The 18,119-nt window shown below is 44.5% G+C and overlaps 2 protein-coding genes across 2 annotated transcripts in view; both read right to left on the bottom strand.

Annotated features, from left to right (window-relative positions):
• Positions 1-18,119, bottom strand: part of LOC308293341 (receptor-type tyrosine-protein phosphatase U-like) — a gene marked incomplete at its 5' end in the record, with an annotated part of 208,359 nt that overhangs the window by 179,778 nt on the left and 10,462 nt on the right. The gene's annotated exons all lie outside the window — the stretch shown is intronic.
• On the bottom strand, positions 9,678-14,901 carry LOC308292306 (kelch domain-containing protein 3-like; the record flags this gene model as incomplete). Its single annotated transcript, XM_080734622.1, has 3 exons — positions 9,678-10,563; positions 11,812-11,866; positions 14,805-14,901. 3 exons carry the CDS (start codon positions 14,899-14,901, stop codon positions 9,678-9,680), a joined length of 1,038 nt encoding a protein of 345 aa, XP_080590748.1.

The raw sequence follows: 18,119 nt of genomic DNA, 5'->3' as shown, positions 1-18,119 counted from the left end.
ACCCTTAGTTGAGACAGAGATGAAGCAGGGACCCCCTCAACCTTTTCAGAGATTATAGTAGTGCAGTGATGTTACTAGGTTTTCATTGTAATGGGTCCCGGGACCCACAGGTGGTCATTCAAATGGGTCCCAGAAAAGTTTTATGAGTCCTCAATACAATGTTTTCGAGCGCTGTGAGCTTGTAGATCGGCTATTTTCAAAATGTTTGCCTATTTCTTATATTTATTTTACAATTTGGCTAATGTTTGAACTTAGAACTAGGATTTCTAAATACACTAGGCTACAGACACCCATTTAATTATATTTATATCACTGGGACCCCAATTTATATTAAATGTTAAAATACTAGAGTACAAATGGAACAGGTCCATTTGGTTCCATTTGTTCACCGAGTTACAGACCCAAGTTCTATTTGGTTCCTAACTATCATTTATCTGGGGACCCCCTGGAACTCCCTCAAGGACCCAGGACCCCACTTTGAGAACCACTAGTGAAAATAGTTTTTAGCTGTTCCAGGTTTAACTGATAATAAATCTTTACAGTGTTTATCTTACACAATACTTTAAAAAACGAATTAAACTATCTAAACTAATATAGCAACTTAAGTAGAAGAAGTAAATTATTTTAACATGGACTCCAATGGAGGTGCATCCCCGGGACCCCAGGACCATGACATGAATGAGTCCCTGGGCGACTTGAATGAGTTTTTGATGCGGGATGCGCACGTAATGACATCACTGGCTAGTGTTTTCCGATATTTAACCACTCAGTCTGCTCTTTTTCCCCTCTACACCAAAGCTCTTTGCCGAAAATAGCCGATCAACAAGCTCACAACGCCTCGCAGCGCGAGGCGTTGTGAACTTGTATATCTGCTATTTTTGGCTAAAGTTCTCAGAATATGGAAACTAGGGCTCAGGTGGTTAATATAAAAACAAGGAAAAAAATAGTTTCTATCATTCAAAGATTTGGAGGACCCCCTGTAGTAACTCTGAGGACCCCTATAGGGGTCCCGGACCCCCTGTTGAAGACCTGTGACCTAGAGTATGTACTGAACCAAGGATCTGTTTTGAATTGAGAATCGATTTTGAATCGAATCGTGACCCCAATGAATCATAAACTGAGAGATATCAAACTTTTCACACACACACACACACACACACACACACACACACACACACACACACACACACACACACACACACACACACACACACACACACACACACACACACACACACACACACACACACACACACAAAATCAGATTGCATCAAAAATACTGAGGGGTCTGTGAAGGGAGGTAGGAGAGAGTGAGAGGAGACAAATTGGAACCGCCCAGTGGTCACCTCAGCGCAGATAATGGAGTGTCAGCGCCCACACACTAATTACCTGGACGCTAACTGCTCCATCTGGCCGCTTGGGAATGATTTGAGATCAAGACTGAAGATCTCAGCGGTGATTAACGGAGGCCATTCACTCCGACTGTGACACCAGTCGCTGCACCCTGATGTGAAAGACACAGTCTCTGTCTGTCCCCATTAGGACGAGGATAATTAATTGTTGGGTCAATCGGAAACACAGGTGTCACTGTCACTTCATGACAGCCTCTGGCGTGTGTGTGTGTGTGTGTGTGTGTGTGTGTGTGTGTGTGTGTGTGTGTGTGTGTGTGTGTGTGTGTGTGTGTGTGTGTGTATGTGTGTGTGTGTGCGCACTGCGTGTGTGTATAATAATACAATACTGTATGTATCCCGAAATGATATGTGTGCCTGTGCTGATATGATGCACAAGTCCCATGAACAAGACCTTAAAGGAGTAGTTCACCCCCAAAATGACTTTTTTCTATTGATTACTCATGCCAAAGAGACTTGAGTTCAATAATATTTTTGGGTATTTGTCACATTCCTAAGACAAAAATGTGATTATAGTAAATTTACCCCCATTGATTCTGGATGGGGACCCAGATGCATGTCCCTGGATGGGGAAACCGTCAGGGTAAATTTCCTTTTTGAGCGGTGCAAACCGCTCCTATAAGTGGCTGTGCGTGTGTCCGTAGCCTTTTTCCTCAGCGTTTTGCCATAGTAAAATGTGTGTGCGTAGCATCATGTTTGTCTAGTGATGTCATATGTCGTATGTCTGTAGCCTTTTTCCTCAGCGTTTTGCCATAGCAAAATGTGTGTGTCCGTAGCTGTGCGTGTGTCCGTAGCCTTTTCCTCAGCGTTTTGCCATAGTAAAATGTGTGTGCGTAGCATCATGTTTGTCTAGTGATGTCATATGTCGTATGTCTGTAGCTTTTTTCCTCAGCGTTTTGCCATAGCAAAATGTGTGTGTGTAGCATAGCCTGTACATCCTAGACTTAAATCCTAGTCTGAAGATGTTATGCAAGCACGACCACCGCTCACTTCACATTGGGTGTGATTTTTTATTTATTTGAATTTAATTTTTGTCTTAAGAATGCGACAAAAACCTTCCAAATATTATGGACTTTGTGAGTGGCAGGGGCGAGCGTTAGTTTCACTGTCATGTTTCATGTCTTCTCTCTCCTCTCATTTCTTTCTCCCTCCACATTTCAGAGGATTTACTGTACCAGTATGTAGGGTAGGAGTAGGACTAAGCACCATAAAAGCATTTTAGCCTTTGCATAAGCTTAGGCAAGCTACACGTAGACAACAAAACAGGGCGCAGATGCAAAAGACCTGTCACTTCTGTACCAGAAGAACAAGAGACTCAGTCAGCCCTTTGTGCAGGTTGATCTGAGGCAAATTCTATTTTGACATTTCTGTTAGTTAGATGATAAACCCCCATGATGAATCCCACCTCAAGGGAGATCCTCAATGCCAAGCTCGGTCACTCCTAATCTGTGATGTCTAAACGTACCGTTTTCAATGACAATATATAATGCATTATACATCTATCTATTAAACGACCAAATGTCTGTACAAATGGTGTAGTCCAGCACGCAAGACATTTTCCGGTCTGTAATAAACCTCATTGTCTCAGTATTCTGCTACTTGTGAGCCTTAGCTACTGTATATCTCCTCCTTTCTGTGTCTGCCCTGTGTTTTCTTACTGCTGTACTGCCTTTGGCAACTGAATGTCCACTGCATGTTCAATAAAGGTCTATCATATCAATCTATCTCTGAGTTGTAATGAGGTAGAGGACACATGATGCAGCCAAGTGGATTTCCATGTGTCTGCAGAGACAGGGACATGAAGATCATCTCCAGCCTCTGGCCAGATTCTCAGATTAGACGGCTAAAGTGAATTTTCTGAAGAGAAGCTGCTTCTAATAGCCTTTGTCACTGCTGAACTCAACTCAGCCACGAGACCATGACTTTATTTCAGACATTAAAGGCGATGCCGATTATTTCACAAATTACACTAATAATGAAACTGCATGGTTTTATTATTTTGAAGTTGGATCCTACATAATGAGAACATGGGCTGCCATAGCCTTGTTCTAATGTGCTGCATAAGGAATAAGGGCTGTCAGAGTCCTGTAAAGATGTCTGTGTGATTTAGGGAGGCGTCTCAGCCTCCGATTTTTTTAATCCAAGGTTTATAAAATATGGCTGACAGTTCTAATCTCTACCTGCAGAGAAAAGAGCATGAGCCAGCAGCGCAGCACCTACTGTGTTAAATCCCCCTGTGGCCTAACTAGGTCCCCCTCCTTTTTCCCCTCCTCTACACCAAATTTCTTCCACGAAAACAGCTGATCAAATGGTAAATGGTGCATGTATATAGCGCCTTTATCCAAGGCGCTTTACAGAGATTGTGCAATACATTCACCCATTCACACACACATTCATACACCGATGGCAGAGAAAACCATGCAAGGCACCAACCTGCTCACCGGGAGCAACTAGGGGTTCAGAGTCTTGCTCAATGACTTTACCCCTGAGCCACTGCCGCCCCTATCAACATGATGCGTTGAACTTGTAGGTCGGCTATTTTAGCCACATATGCCAGTTGCACTACAGTGGATTCAAACTCACAACCTCTGTGGTGGTGGTGGTTGACAAGGACTTGCCACTGCGCCACCCGAGTGCCATTAAAGGGATGGTTCTAATTGCACTCGTTTTACCGTGTGTGTGTGTGTGTGTGTGTGTGTGTGTGTGTGTGTGTGTGTGTGTGTGTGTGTGTGTGTGTGTGTGTGCGTGCGTGCGTGTGTACTGCGTGTGTTCGTGTGTGTGTGTGTGTGTGTGGGTTTGTGCGTTATAACCACATTATAAGGTTTTCTTTGTAGCCACTGTGTTCCGAATGCAGGCTGCAGCCAGTGAGGAAATGAAGGTTGACACGACAATAATGGGAGCGGTCCAGGGCTGATGGAGGCAGTGGCACGAGCAACGTTTCTCTGCATCAGATGTCCCAGGGGTTGACACTGACGGCTGCCCGACTGCCCATGGCAAGTAAATAAAACGATCGGGCAAGTGCTTTCAGGTTGCCCAACGGGCAAGTGCATTCCGTCTTAATTTAGATATTATAGGCTATTTACACTCATTCTGGTTTTTCAAAGTGAATTTAAGGATTTAAAGGAGTAGTTCACCCCCAAAATAACGTTTTTCTAATTATTACTCACACCATGGAGACTTAAATAATATTTTTTTTGTATTTGTCGCATTCCTAGGACAAAAGTGTGATTATAGTAATAAAGTAATTTACCCCCCATTGATTCCGGATGTGGACCCAAGTGCATTTGGGTCTCCATCCGTAATCAATGGGGGTACATTTATTGAAATCAAATTATTGTCTTAGGAATGCAACAAAAAAACTAATATTATTGAACTCAATTCTCCATGGCATGAGTAATCAATAGGAGAAAAAAAAGTAATTTTGGGGGTGAACTACTCCTTTAACATTAATTTGTTTCATTTCATGATGGATAACCTACTTTTCGGGCATAAGTGGGCATGACCTTTGGGCAAGTAGAACATGACCTGTACTTGCCAGAGCCAGACGGGCAAGTTTCTCTGAGACCTTAGTGTCAACCCCTGCGTCCTGTTTAGACACCCAGACACATAATGCCAGTACTGCATACATGGGAGACCACACATCTAATCCTCACCACAAACTGTACTGTAAATATAACTCATGGAGTTCAGACAGGGGTTAAGGTAATATAAAGTCACATTCAGAATAGGATATGGGCTCTATAGCTGTAGGTAGGAGGGCTGCAGGAAAACATCCACACAGCGTTACTGTTCAGTTGAGTGAGAGTGACACAGAGTGATGGGAATATGAGGCAAACGGCCTAGTGTGTGTGTGTGTGTGTGTGTGTGTGTGTGTGTGTGTGTGTGCGCGTGTGTGTGTGTGTGTGTGTGTGTGTGTGTGTGTGTGTGTGTGTGTGTGTGTGTGTGTGTGTGTGTGTGTGTGTGTGTGTGTGTGTGTGTGTGTGTGTGTGTGTGTACATGTGTGTGTACGTGTGCGTGTGCATGCGCGAGTATGTGTCTGTATATGAATTTACATTTATGCATGCATATGTGTAATGTGGATAACGTTGCTAAGAGCAGATTTGATGATGCCATCATTTTTCTCTCTTTCACAGTCTGTCTCTCTATCTATTAATGTCACTGTCTCTGTCTGTCTGTCTGTCTGTCTGTCTGTCTGTCTGTCTGTCTGTCTGTCTGTCTGTCTGTCTGTCTGTCTGTCTGTCTGTCTGTCTCTCTGTGTCAGAACTTAGTGTTCTTAGTCGTGCTCAAAGGACAGGTACTCTAACATTACAGTGTGTTACATGGTGTCTGTCGCCCTCGTCACACTGTCACTGTCACTCTGGCTCAGTGTCACAGCTCCTGACACATTCACTGATACGTAGCTCCTCTGTCACTTCATGGCCGCAGCACTGACTGATAGCCAACACTTACTATAGAGGTGTATGGTATAGTGGCTGGCTGATATGGTATGTGTGATAAGTGTGTGTGGGTGTGGCTTTAAAGCAGTGTGCAGAGTCAGACTAGGGGTGGGCGATATGGTGATAAATATCACTGAGACGATACAATGTCTCCACGATACACCTTTTCAGAGATATCGTATATATTGTGATACAATGAGGGAGCCCTATAAAAAATCCTGTTGAATTGTTAATACAGAGATGCATTGCAGAATTCATTTAAACCTGCATTTTGGTCTCAATCAGTAGTTCTGAAACTTTAAAATGTCAAGGTCTCCCCTTAACTCTGACAGTATACAAAAATGCGGGTCCATTTGGTTTCATTTGTACTGTATACTGTCAGAGTTACATACTTGTAAGGATCAATTTAAACCTCCCAAAAGGAACCCAGAGAGTCCATGGACCCCACATTGAGGACCACTGGTCTAAATGGTCTTACTCCTTTTTATAGTTTTTGTGACCTTGTACTGTAGGTGGTTGTACTGTTAAGTAACTTGAAACATAACCATAAACACCAACATGAAAAAGAATTGTGATAAGATCATAATAGAGCTTGGGAAAATATCGTGACATTGTATTTTTCCATATCGCCCACCCCTAGTGCAGACACATACAGTAAGTAGCTGGCTTTATATCTGTGGTGTTCAGGCAAAGCCTACGTCCTATCCAGTTCCATGGGAACCACGTTTAGAAGAAAGATCAATGGACAGGTCTTGAGTTTGACCTGCACATGATGACCAGAGTGGATGTGACGCTCTACTTGTATAAAACAACACTTTGACTCCATGTGTTTTTGTTTTTATGCTACAGCACCAGCAGATGGGAAATAATGCAGGCAGCTCATTTTAGCTAGTTTCATGTAGTCAAGTGTGAGATGATAATGCATACGTTAAACAGTCTGTTAGGGGATTAATTAGCGTCACGTTGATGCATGACATTTTTAAATACGACCATGCCAATGTGATTTTCACTGTCTAGCATGATGCTCCGGTACAAAAGCATGTGTACGAAATAAAATGCTCTGTGTGTAAACTACACGCACGCACACACACGCAGACTGGCACACAAATGCCCAAGCGCACGCACACACACACCCATTAATCCACCAAAAAAATACAGAACTAACTCCACAAGGAGACACTCAGGGTCATTTAAGCACTCAGGATAATTAGAAGACAACACCACTTGTCTTCGTTCCTTTTTCAGGGAGAATTAATTAATTCTTCAAGTGAATAGACCTCTGGTCCCCGGTGGGACAACTCATTCCTCAGAGAAAGTCATTCTCTCAGGAGTAAATTCACAAGAGCACATGAGCGAGGAAGGAGGGGCGCCACCTTCAGGCGGAAACAGGAATTGGTGGGATGCGTAAACTAACCTGTGTAGTCACGGTGGTATGTCTTTCCTGTGTTGTCTAGATTCAGTTGCCTGAGTTAGGGATGCAATTAATCTAAAGTAATTATGTATTTGTGAAACTTGGTAAATTCATTCATTTGTTCAGTTGTTGCGTGTTGCCCTCGTCTCCTCACCAATAATAGCAGACAACTACTCTCAACATTCCATCAGACTCACAGACACAACCAAATCACAGAGTTATGGTAAGGGAAAAAAATAATCATCATTATCAATCACTGCGAACAGTACAGCAGCACTTTTCTAGTCTTATGACCACTCAAACTTCTTTACAATCACATACTTAACCATTCAGTCAGACAGGCGACCGGGCAAGGCACCAACCTGCTCATTGGTAGCAGTTAGAGTGTCTTGGCCAACGACACTTCACCAGTAACATCACCGTTAGGCAGACTATTATCATTTAACACAACATTATATAACACAATTAAAAATAAATATTTTGATTTGTATTATCACGAAAACAATGGCTTTTACATAGCATAGTAACTTTTCAGGAATAGAAAGCCTGCCGTTTCTATTAGCTTGGATTCCCCATTGATGAGGTCATTTGGCAGGTGGGTTTCTGAACTGCCCACAGCCATCCTATGAGAAACTGTAGAAAAGAATTGTACTATTTTATCATAAACATTTGTGAGGACCAATTCTATGAAGATAGGTTGAAAGGGTGGTGAAGTCGTCCTTGAAGCATCTGTGTGTTTGAGAAAGTCGGTAAAGTAATGCAAAAAAAACACACACGCTGATATGCCAACTACAGGCTGACAACACGCAACTCATCAAACTCTCCTTTTTTAATCAAAATGACTGGTTTGTGCAAGTTTGGGGGAAAAAGACATCAGAGTTTAACTACCAGCAATTTTCTAATTTTCAACTCACCACTCAGCAAAGTGAAGAACATATGATCTGCGGTGGCAGTCCTGACCTGTAATTGACATCCTTTACAGCAATTATCTGATACTCAGCAATCAGCAACCGATAACGAGGACACTTACATCTAAAGTAAATGCAGTGCAGTTCAGTCGAATATTCATAATTACGGTTACTGTATTCAGAAAGCTTTCTCTTTGCAATCAGGCCTATTCATCCAGTCGAGTGCTATATCAAAGTGTCAATTTTAGATGTGGTAGCTATGGCTTCACTTCAGAGCCTGGTTTCTGTTTTGTCTGATGAAAATCTCCCAGTATAGTGCAGTATAGTAAAATGCAGACCTGGGCTCTGTGCCAAAGATAACAGGGCAGCTTGAGGCCTTGTCTGTTTGAAGGAAGTCCAACATTTAATTCTTTTTTTGTTGTTGCCCCAAATCATAACTTCCACTTGGCAACCTGGCATCCATAATGTGTCACTGTCGTGTAAGAAATAGTAAAAAATATAAAACATCGACCTGGGCCACTGGTGTAGTGGTCCAGGCACCTAGGCTGGACAACTTTTGCGATTTTGATTGCAACCGTAGGTCGAAAGTTTAGTGTGTGAACAGTCACAGCTTGTCTGTATGTATGAATGTATGTATCTCTGTCACACCTGACACTGTGGTTCTATGGTCTGACATCATGCTCTGACGTCACTGTGATGTCAGGGGAACCACTCTTAACAGATGGGTTTTCCGCTCTGACATCACGCTTTGGCTTCACTGTGATGTCACACTAACAGAATCCCTTTTATGCTCATATATGGAGTTCCCTGATGTCATCAATATTAAGCCAGACTCCAAGATGGTTACTTTTCAAGAAATGAAAAAAAAAAAAAAAAAAAAAGATCCAGTGTCAACATAAATTGAAATGACAAATATTTTGACATATTTTGATTGGCAGGACATTATTATAACGATCATTAGACCCAGAGCAATAACCCAACTATCTCCCTGACTCCCTCCCCAGTCAGAGTTCATAGTTTTAATGAATGTATTTTGTGCTAGATGTCATTTGCTATAAATTAGCTAACTTCATTTAATTGACCACGTTAACAATTTTTTTTTTTTAAATAAAAATCCTCTCACACTTCTGCCAGTGTGCCGGTGATCACCCTCCCCTGTGCCAGTGTTGGCACCCGTGCCTAAGGTTGCCTACCCCTGTTATAGATCTGCGACTAGGGGTGGGCGATATGGAAAAATACAATATCACGATATTTTCCCAAGCTGTATCACGAATCCACGATACACGACTTTATCACGATTCTTTTTCATGTTGGTTTTTATGGTTAATTTTCAAGTTACTTGACAAAAACTAGACTCTCTGGGTTCCTTTTGGGAGGTCTAAATTTAACTTTACAAGTATGTAACTCTGACAGTATACAAATGAAACCAAGGCTCCCTCAATTGTATCACGATATATACGATACTTCTGAAAAGGCATATCGTGGAGACATTGTATCGTCTCAACGATAATTATCACCATATCGCCCACGCCTCATCATCACTACTGTTGCTGTTCTTAGTCATGGCTGCCAGTTCCCACCTGATGTCGTGTGGGAATCCCGACAGCTCCACACCGTACTGAATAACTGCTAGCTTGCATAACAACTTCAGATTAGGACTTAAGTCTAAGATGTACAGCTCATGGGGTTTGGGGTCTCCTCCAAAGAGGATGATACAATCTCCCACCATGCAACAGCACATGCCGCTCATCTTGTCCGGGCCTTTTCCCTTGGGCTCAACCTTCTTCCAGGAGAAGGTCTCTGGGTTGTATTTCCACAGATCATTTAACGGTTTCAATTCGTTGCCACCAAATATGTACAGCTCTCCATTGTAGGCAAAGGCTGAATGACTACAGCGTCGTTCTGGAAGAAGCTGTGAAGAAGGTGAGCTCAGCCAGCAGTTGGTCTCTGTGTCAAACACTCTGATGTGGTTGTAGTAACCGATGTAGCGCCCGTAGCCCCCAAATACAAACATCTTTGTCCCGATGATGGTGGCAGAGTGATATACTGAAACAGGTGGTGGTGTTCCTCTGGTGTTAATTAAAGACCAGACCCTTATTGTGGTGTCCAACTTGTAGATGTCATTAGTACATTCAATCTGGTCGTTGTCTCCTCCATGGACATACATGAGCTTCTCAAAGACACAGGCTGAGTGACCCCTCACCTCTGGAACAGTCCCAGACACCTTGGGCTTTAACCACTCGTGGGTGTCAACATCAAATGCATAAAGAATGTTGCAGCATGGTAAGTATGTTGTATGGCCCCCCCAGATGTAAATGATATCTTGAATCAGTACAGCTGTGTGGCCCGCGCGCATGATGGGAACCTCTCCACTTCCATTTGTCACTGGGGACAACTTTCTCCAGCGTAAGGATATTGTGTTGAAGATGTGCACATCAATCGGATCACTATCATTCACATTACTGTATCTTCCAAAGAGGTAAACCTCGACTCCCACAGGAACAGCAGCATCATGCGAAGTGGTTGGTCCGCGTGTCAGACATACAGTCCACCTCAACATCTCCAAAACAGACAACGGTGAATAAAATAAAGCTCTCCAAGTGTTGTTGAATTCAGCAGTTACATTGTGTGTTCTGTCACTTATATTGGAACAGGCCTCCAATTACTGATGTCATGTTGATGACATCAGTCTTCAGTCATCAGACTCCAATTATGGAGTCACATCCGGCCTGGCGGAGATGGGCGCTCGCCTGGGCACATAATTACTAAGCATAAATTGGCTCGTTGTTTTCATTCTGAATCGAATAGATTAGAAGAAGCATCATTTTAGTGTCACGTTTCTGTTACAGTGTGCATCATCACTGCTTGGTGCAGGGGACTACGGATCTTGACCTTGTTTTAGAAGAGTTCTTGCCTCACTTGCACCAGTGGGGAGTGCAGGGGTCCGCAGGACCACCCCAGCCCCCCATAGCTTAGTGTGTTCACTGGATGAATGTCCACAGTGTAGACTAGAGGACAGTGGCTCTCAAACTGTGAGTGTAAGGGAACCCCAGAGGGGTCCCTGGCCCTGGTTTAGAGCGTTAGGGCTCAACTTTAATAAGAAATAAACAGAATCTTCTACTTTGCTACTCACCTAAACAAGGGAAGTTTTGCCTTGTTGGAAGTCTTCTCTGTAATATACACTTTTTGGGCAGAAAATTAAATATGTCCGCCAGACAGAAATTATTTAGTTTACTCCACAGTGCCCTCTACAGATATGGCCTATGGTAATATACAGAATATTGACCATATCTACAGAAATGATCAATGGTAATATATATTGAGGATTTTGGCGGTCCCCGGATGACAGCGAAGTGACAATTTAAGGACTTTAAAGACATTTTTAATACCTCAAGTGGACCAAGGAGCATGTACTGTAAGGACACATGCTCCACAAATATATGCTAAAGCTTTAGATGGACAGATGAAAGGATGGGGTGCAAACCTACAGTTCAGAGTCCTCCCCCCCGCCAATCCCCACCCTCTGAGGTCCAGCGTGGGAATACCGAATGCCTAATGTGTTCCACCTTAAGATGTTCCACCCAGAACGACCTCTGCCACAAATCAGAGCATGGCATTGAGTTGCATTAGAGTTAACAGAGACTCACACTGATGACCGAGGTGAGCTGCAACGTTCAACGCGCTGCTCCAAGCCGCTGTGTCCTGAGGTGAGGGTTCAGCACCACAACACATCAATCAGCCTGCAACTCTCTCCTGCTCACTGCAAGGTCATCATATAGCTGTGAAAAACTCTCAGTTCTCTGGACTTCCTCCATTCATCATGACTAACCCCGGAGCCAGACAGCAGACGTGGATGATGTCCCCTCCATGCACTGCCTGCCACCGCCTCAACATTTTCATTTTAAGATGCGATTTTCAGGACACTGATGTCCCAGAATAGCTGAGCTGAGCTGTACCCAGAGTCACAAGAGTGGACATTAACTCAACATATAGTGTGCACATACTCTCTCTCTCTCTCACACACGCACGCGCGCGCACGCACGCACACACACACACACACACACACACACACACACACACACACACACACACACACACACACACACACACACACACACACACACACACACACACACACACACACACACACACACACACACACACACACACACACACACACACACACACACACACACACACACACACACCTGGTTTAGAGAAGTGAACTGCCTCCCTTGAGTATTTCTGAGTTGAGAAAGAAGATCAAGGCGACGGGCCATGAAAATAAATAGGTTGCTCTTTCGCTCTCTCTCTCTCTCTCTCTCTCAATCTCCCTGTCTCTCTCTTCTCTGCCTCAGCAAGGGCTTCACACAGGGAGTATTTCAGTCCCTATTAAAAAGTATGTGTAGGTGCCAAACTTGACTTCACATCAACACAGAGCGGAAATAAACAAAGACAAATCAAACGTGATTTGTGCATTACCTTGGAAAAATGAGCCGTTCTCCTCACTGGGATCTGATGGCCTCTAAATCACTGCCCTGTGCCCTGTTTGTGACTCTGTGCAGCTGGGCACAGTGGCTCCCCTGTGTTCACACTGCAGGACAACTAGCTTTCTATGCTTCAGCCCCCCACCACATCTCCCCCATTTAGTCTCCCCCACCCCACACAATCCATCGCTGCTTCATCCAGTTCCTCCAGTCTACACCAGTAAGACGCCTAAGGGTGAATGAAGGGCGAGGTCGCGCCATCTGTCTTGGCAATGTGGATTCTGTTAGTGTGGTTCTCCTAACAGGGCATCATCTTTGATACAATCCTTGTTATGCCCATATATGGAGATCCCTAACAGAATCCCTTTTAGAGTTCTCAAATTCTGCCCGAACCCGACCATACCTGAACCCGACCGACATTTAGGTTAGGGTAGGGCCTAAAATGTATGCTAATTAGTCGGGCCGGGTAGGGCCTCGGGCTCAATGAAAAAATAGGCTAAAATATTAGTTTTTATTTTATTACTATTACTATATGATAGAACCGACAATACTCGACCCGACGTTTTCGGGCCGGGTAGGGCCTAAAATGTATGCTAACTAGTAGGGCCTTAATTTTCAGTCCTGTTGAGAACTCTAATCCCTTTTATGCCCATATATGGAGATCCCTGCTCTGAGTATCTGACATCACTGTGATGTCACCTGTTTATGCTCATATATGGAGATCCCTGCTCTGAGTATCTGACATCACTGTGATGTCACCTGTGATGTCACAGTGATGTGTCAGGGGAACCACAGTGTCAGGCGTTACCCGCACGGTTACGGAAAGGCTGTGCCGGTTCTGACAGTACACTTTTACAACTTTCTGCCCCATCATATCGTCTCTCTTTTCTCTACTTCCGTCCCTCCTTCTCTGTGATAATGAGGGGGTGTGGGGGGGGATAGTGGGGGTGGTCTTGCTTCCCTGCTCTCGTGTCTCTCTATGAAAGCCGACATGGTTTAAATCCTGCGGCGACCCCGGCACCGGAGCAGATAGTCACTGTAGCGGAATGAATCCGGGAGCCGGCAGGTCTCACCCTTCAATGGAGCCTCACCCTGAAACCACAACCACAACCACAACACCAACACTGATGAACCCAGAAGCCTTCCCTCAACACGCCTTCACTAAGGATGATTTCAGCTGCCTCATCACAGAGAAAGAAATCCTCCTTCCTCCCACCAAGTTCCTGCTACGACAGCCCCTCCCCACCGCATTATGCAGGATTTCACATGCCACTGATTCTGTTTTTCATAAGACGAGATATGAGGACAATGGCTTCAAATAGCGTGTTCTCTGCAGCATATTGAAATGTCAACATCATTAAGGTCAACTGTCAGAACCAGCCACAGCGGGGGGTGGGGGGGGATAAACTAGAACAGGTGAACGCTAGTTAGACCGTGTTGGCACTGGGCAGTGTGTTTGTTGAAAGTGTTAGATGTTAGATATGAAATTAAACATTCATTTATCTGTAATTTCCTGTAGTGGCCCTAGTAATGTTTGTTATTATTACAATTATTATCACAAATTATGACTTAAATGCCAGTGTGTTCAAGCCAAGGTACCCTGTAACCCAACAGGATGCCAGTGTGTTTAAGGTGCCCTGCAGCTTGCAGTCCCAGAGTCAAAGGAAAGTGTGTGTGTGACTGTGTGTGTGTGTGTGTGTGTGTGTGTGTGTGTGTGTGTGTGTATGTGTGTGTGTGTGTGTGTGTGTGTGTGTGTGTGTGTGTGTGTGTGTGTATATGTGTGCATGCATGCATGTCCAACACACTTAAGCTCAAACAAATCAACTAAATTATGTAGTAGAGTGCTGAGGGTAAGTATTTACCCTTAAAAGTACCCCCCAATAAGTTGACCCTCTCACATTAGTCAGAGCCATGGTTCAGGCTGACCCCTGCTGGGTTCAGTGAGCATTGACACAATAAGCCTTCTCTCTCCTGTCATGATGACTGTGCCTCAGACTGTAAATCCCTCTCCAGTGGTTTCTTAATTAAACGTGGACGGCACACGGGGCTTAAGACGCTGGCCAGGCCCAACGGGGGAAAAGGACACAAAGCATATGATGTCTTACTGGATTAAGGCGCTTGCTACACGGCTTGCTAGACGGCGGTCTGGGTACCTAGACTACTGATGCAGTCTGACAGCATGTCGCAGGTTCGACCGATCCCGACCAACCTTTGCTGCGTGGCACTCCCCCTTCTCTCGTCTCTACCCATTTCTCTAAAAAGTCTACAGTGATCTATCAATAAAAGCCAAAAACTAAAAGAAAACAGCTATTGTCCTAGTTTGCATGTTCTAAAACAGGGCTCTTCAACAGGGGGTCTGGGACCGCAAGGGGGTCCTCAGAGTTGAACCCTTGCATCCCTATTCTGAGGAGAACTTTGCATAAAATAGCAGATCTACAAGCTCTCAAGCCTCGCGCTGCGAGGCACTGAGAGCTTGTAGATCGGCTATTTTCTGCAAATGGGTTGGGTGTGGAGGTAAAAAGTGATAGGTCAGGTTTACACCGTATCGACAATTTAAGTGATTAAATGTCTGAAAAAAAGACATTAACACGAATCCAACATAGACTGATGACAGTGAAGTCTATGTATCTATGAAATCAATGAAAATCTGCAACACAGTTTTATACAACATGTAGAGGCTCAGAAAGCGTAAACAAAGCACAGTAAAGATGTGAATCTGTCCATCTGTCTCTCTTTGTCTCTGTCTGCTGTGTGACAGAGTTTCAATGAACAGTAGGTATGCCAGTCTGGCACAAAGTGGGTGTTTTGGAGGGGCGGGGGGGGGGGGGGGGGGGGGGCAGTCGATATGAAAACAATGCATAACCTACATTCTCCTGACCTGCGATGTGATTAGGGGCGTCTGGAACTCAAGAACAATAGACGACCCACTGACCGCGGCTGTGGAGACTCATACCGGCGGGCGACAATGTACGTGAGAGGGCCGATCCCTTCTGAGTGACAATGACACACATAAATAATCACCATGATGTCATCGATGTCACTGTGCAGCAACAACGTACCGCTTTCAAACCACACCCTGTCTCTCTGCCCCGCCGGCACGGCTGTAAACCCTAACCCTACTCCAACTCCAGTAAGAGGTGTTTGGTGTCACTCCATTTATAAAGTACATGACATACAGTAGTGTATGAAAGGAAAAGCCATGGGTAGGGGTGAATACATCTCTGCTGATCCCTCATTACCTCTCCACTCGTCCTTGACAATTCGCTCTCCTGGCCCCCAAACTGTGGAATAAACTCCCTGTCGCACTTAGAACTACAGACTCACTCCCTAGCTTCCGCCGTGGACTGAAGACTCACCTCTTCAGACTCCACCTAAACACATAGCACTACTGTAACACTCCCCCTTCCCTCAATGACCATACATGAAGCTAGATAGCATTTCTAGGTTTTAGAAGTTTTTTTTACTGATTAGGTGCGTGGTCTACCTATGATATTGTTTTTCTAGATTGATATTCCTATGTATTTGTTATATCTAACATATAATTTTCCGAATGTCTGTCTGTCTGTCTGAGTGTCTGTCTGAAACCGCGTTTCTCCTCAGTGGCTGGAGCAATTGATCTGAAATCGCATCACCATCAGCATATGAACACACCTGACATAACTGTGAAGCCCGTTTGTCACTTTCACAAATCGTATGCTGTATAATTGCATTTTTATGGTGTATCTATATCTATTTAGCCTACAGTACCTTTTGTGACCACACATGTTAAGGGAGGGGCGCTGTTGTTCAGGCCATGCACAATCACACACAAACCCACACACACACACACACACACACACACACACACGGGGGGGGGGAGTGTGTGTGTGTGCATGCGGGCGGGCGGGCGGGGGGGGGGGGTGGTTCTGGCCCTGTTACAGATGTTGTCCAAAATCATGCAGATCGGTACACTGTAGCCGTTAAATGGAACGGGTATTTCTTACATTGATGCTCCTACATATTAGCATGCAAGCACCAGTTAAAGTTACTTTCCATCCCTCATATACTGTGTGCACAGTGCACATCCCATAATCCACACACTGCACATCATTTCGGAGCTCATATCTTTGAACGGGTAAGGGCTAGTTGTTGTTAATGTACTGACATATTATCTTGCTTATTATAGTGATGTATTACCTGCTTATTGTAACTTGCTTTGGATTAAAAGTCTGCTAAATGCCTAAACTGTAAACCTCTCCTCTCCTCTCCTCTCCTCTCCTCTCCTCTCCTCTCCTCTCCTCTGCCATTTGCCAACACAGTCTCTGCAGAGCTGCTATTTCTCACTGCAGAGGAAGGATTTCTTTTCAGCTTCATAAATGCACATAAATAGTGGGAAACGAGCGCTGGGTGCGAAATACTAAATAAGCGAGAGAGGAGGATGAACAAAAAAAAGCAACCAATGCAATCTTTTGATTGAGTTAGCAGGAAGCTTTCCTGCTGCTCTCATCACTTTTCTAGGTCAATGTTCCAGAGCCTGTGCTTAAAGATCTCACACAACAACATATGCCAACTGGCCAGGTTTTTACACAAGGGCAACAAAGTAGACCCGCCTGCTGTTGTTAATGCCTGCTGGGGTTATCCCTGCATCATCATCATCTCTGTCTGGGTTCATTCCCTCTCATCTTAGCATTGTATAGGTCTCTCTCTGGCTCATCTCTCTTTGCATTGATTGTGTACACTGTCCCAGTCCTCCCGGGTCAAAACACCATCTGCTCATTGATGCTGAGATTAGGGCTGCAGAGCCAGGGGGCCACAGGGCCACGACGTGTTAAGAAGGCTGGCCGAAATTAACTTTCAGCTCAGAGTGAAACTCTGACATCAGAGGAGTAGGGAGGAGAGGAAAAAGTGAAACAGGGAGTTGCAGAAAGGAGTGTGGGGGGGTAGGACCACCAGCTGATTTCCAAGCTGTTTCCTGATTAGCTTCTACCAATGAAATCGATAGCCCTAAGCTAGCCCTGTTGATCAGTCCGTCTCTCTCTCTCTCTCTATCTCCCTCCTCCTTCTCGCTCACTCAATAAATTATGCTGAACCCACACTTAGGGGTCTACTTATTGAATCAATGATTCAGGGGCTCCTGCAACCACAAGCTTATAAAAAAAACACAACATCACACCCAGCACCCCAGCGGTAATACATCTCATAAAAAACTAAACAAGGGCTTTAGAGGCATACGGTACATGTCCAATCATCCGAGCACATTCTACCATGAATCAGGAATGCTGGTGGCTCATTCATTCATTACCCATGCAGGAGATGATGTGTGCAGGTTCCCTGCTCATGAATGTGAGCCTTTGCATTTATCTGTCCGGGTTCCGCAGGCCATGAGGGCTCCAACCTCTGTGCCACCTGCTGATGCAAACCATGTCGAGAGGCCAACACAGCAGATGCTGGCCCAGGTGCTGTGGCTCACATAACTGCCAAAACGCCCC

Source organism: Nannobrachium achirus, assembly GCF_963921795.1.
Source record: "Nannobrachium achirus genome assembly, chromosome: 10".
Taxonomy (NCBI): Eukaryota; Metazoa; Chordata; class Actinopteri; order Myctophiformes; family Myctophidae; genus Nannobrachium; species Nannobrachium achirus.
This window is presented reverse-complemented; position numbering and strand designations above follow the sequence as displayed.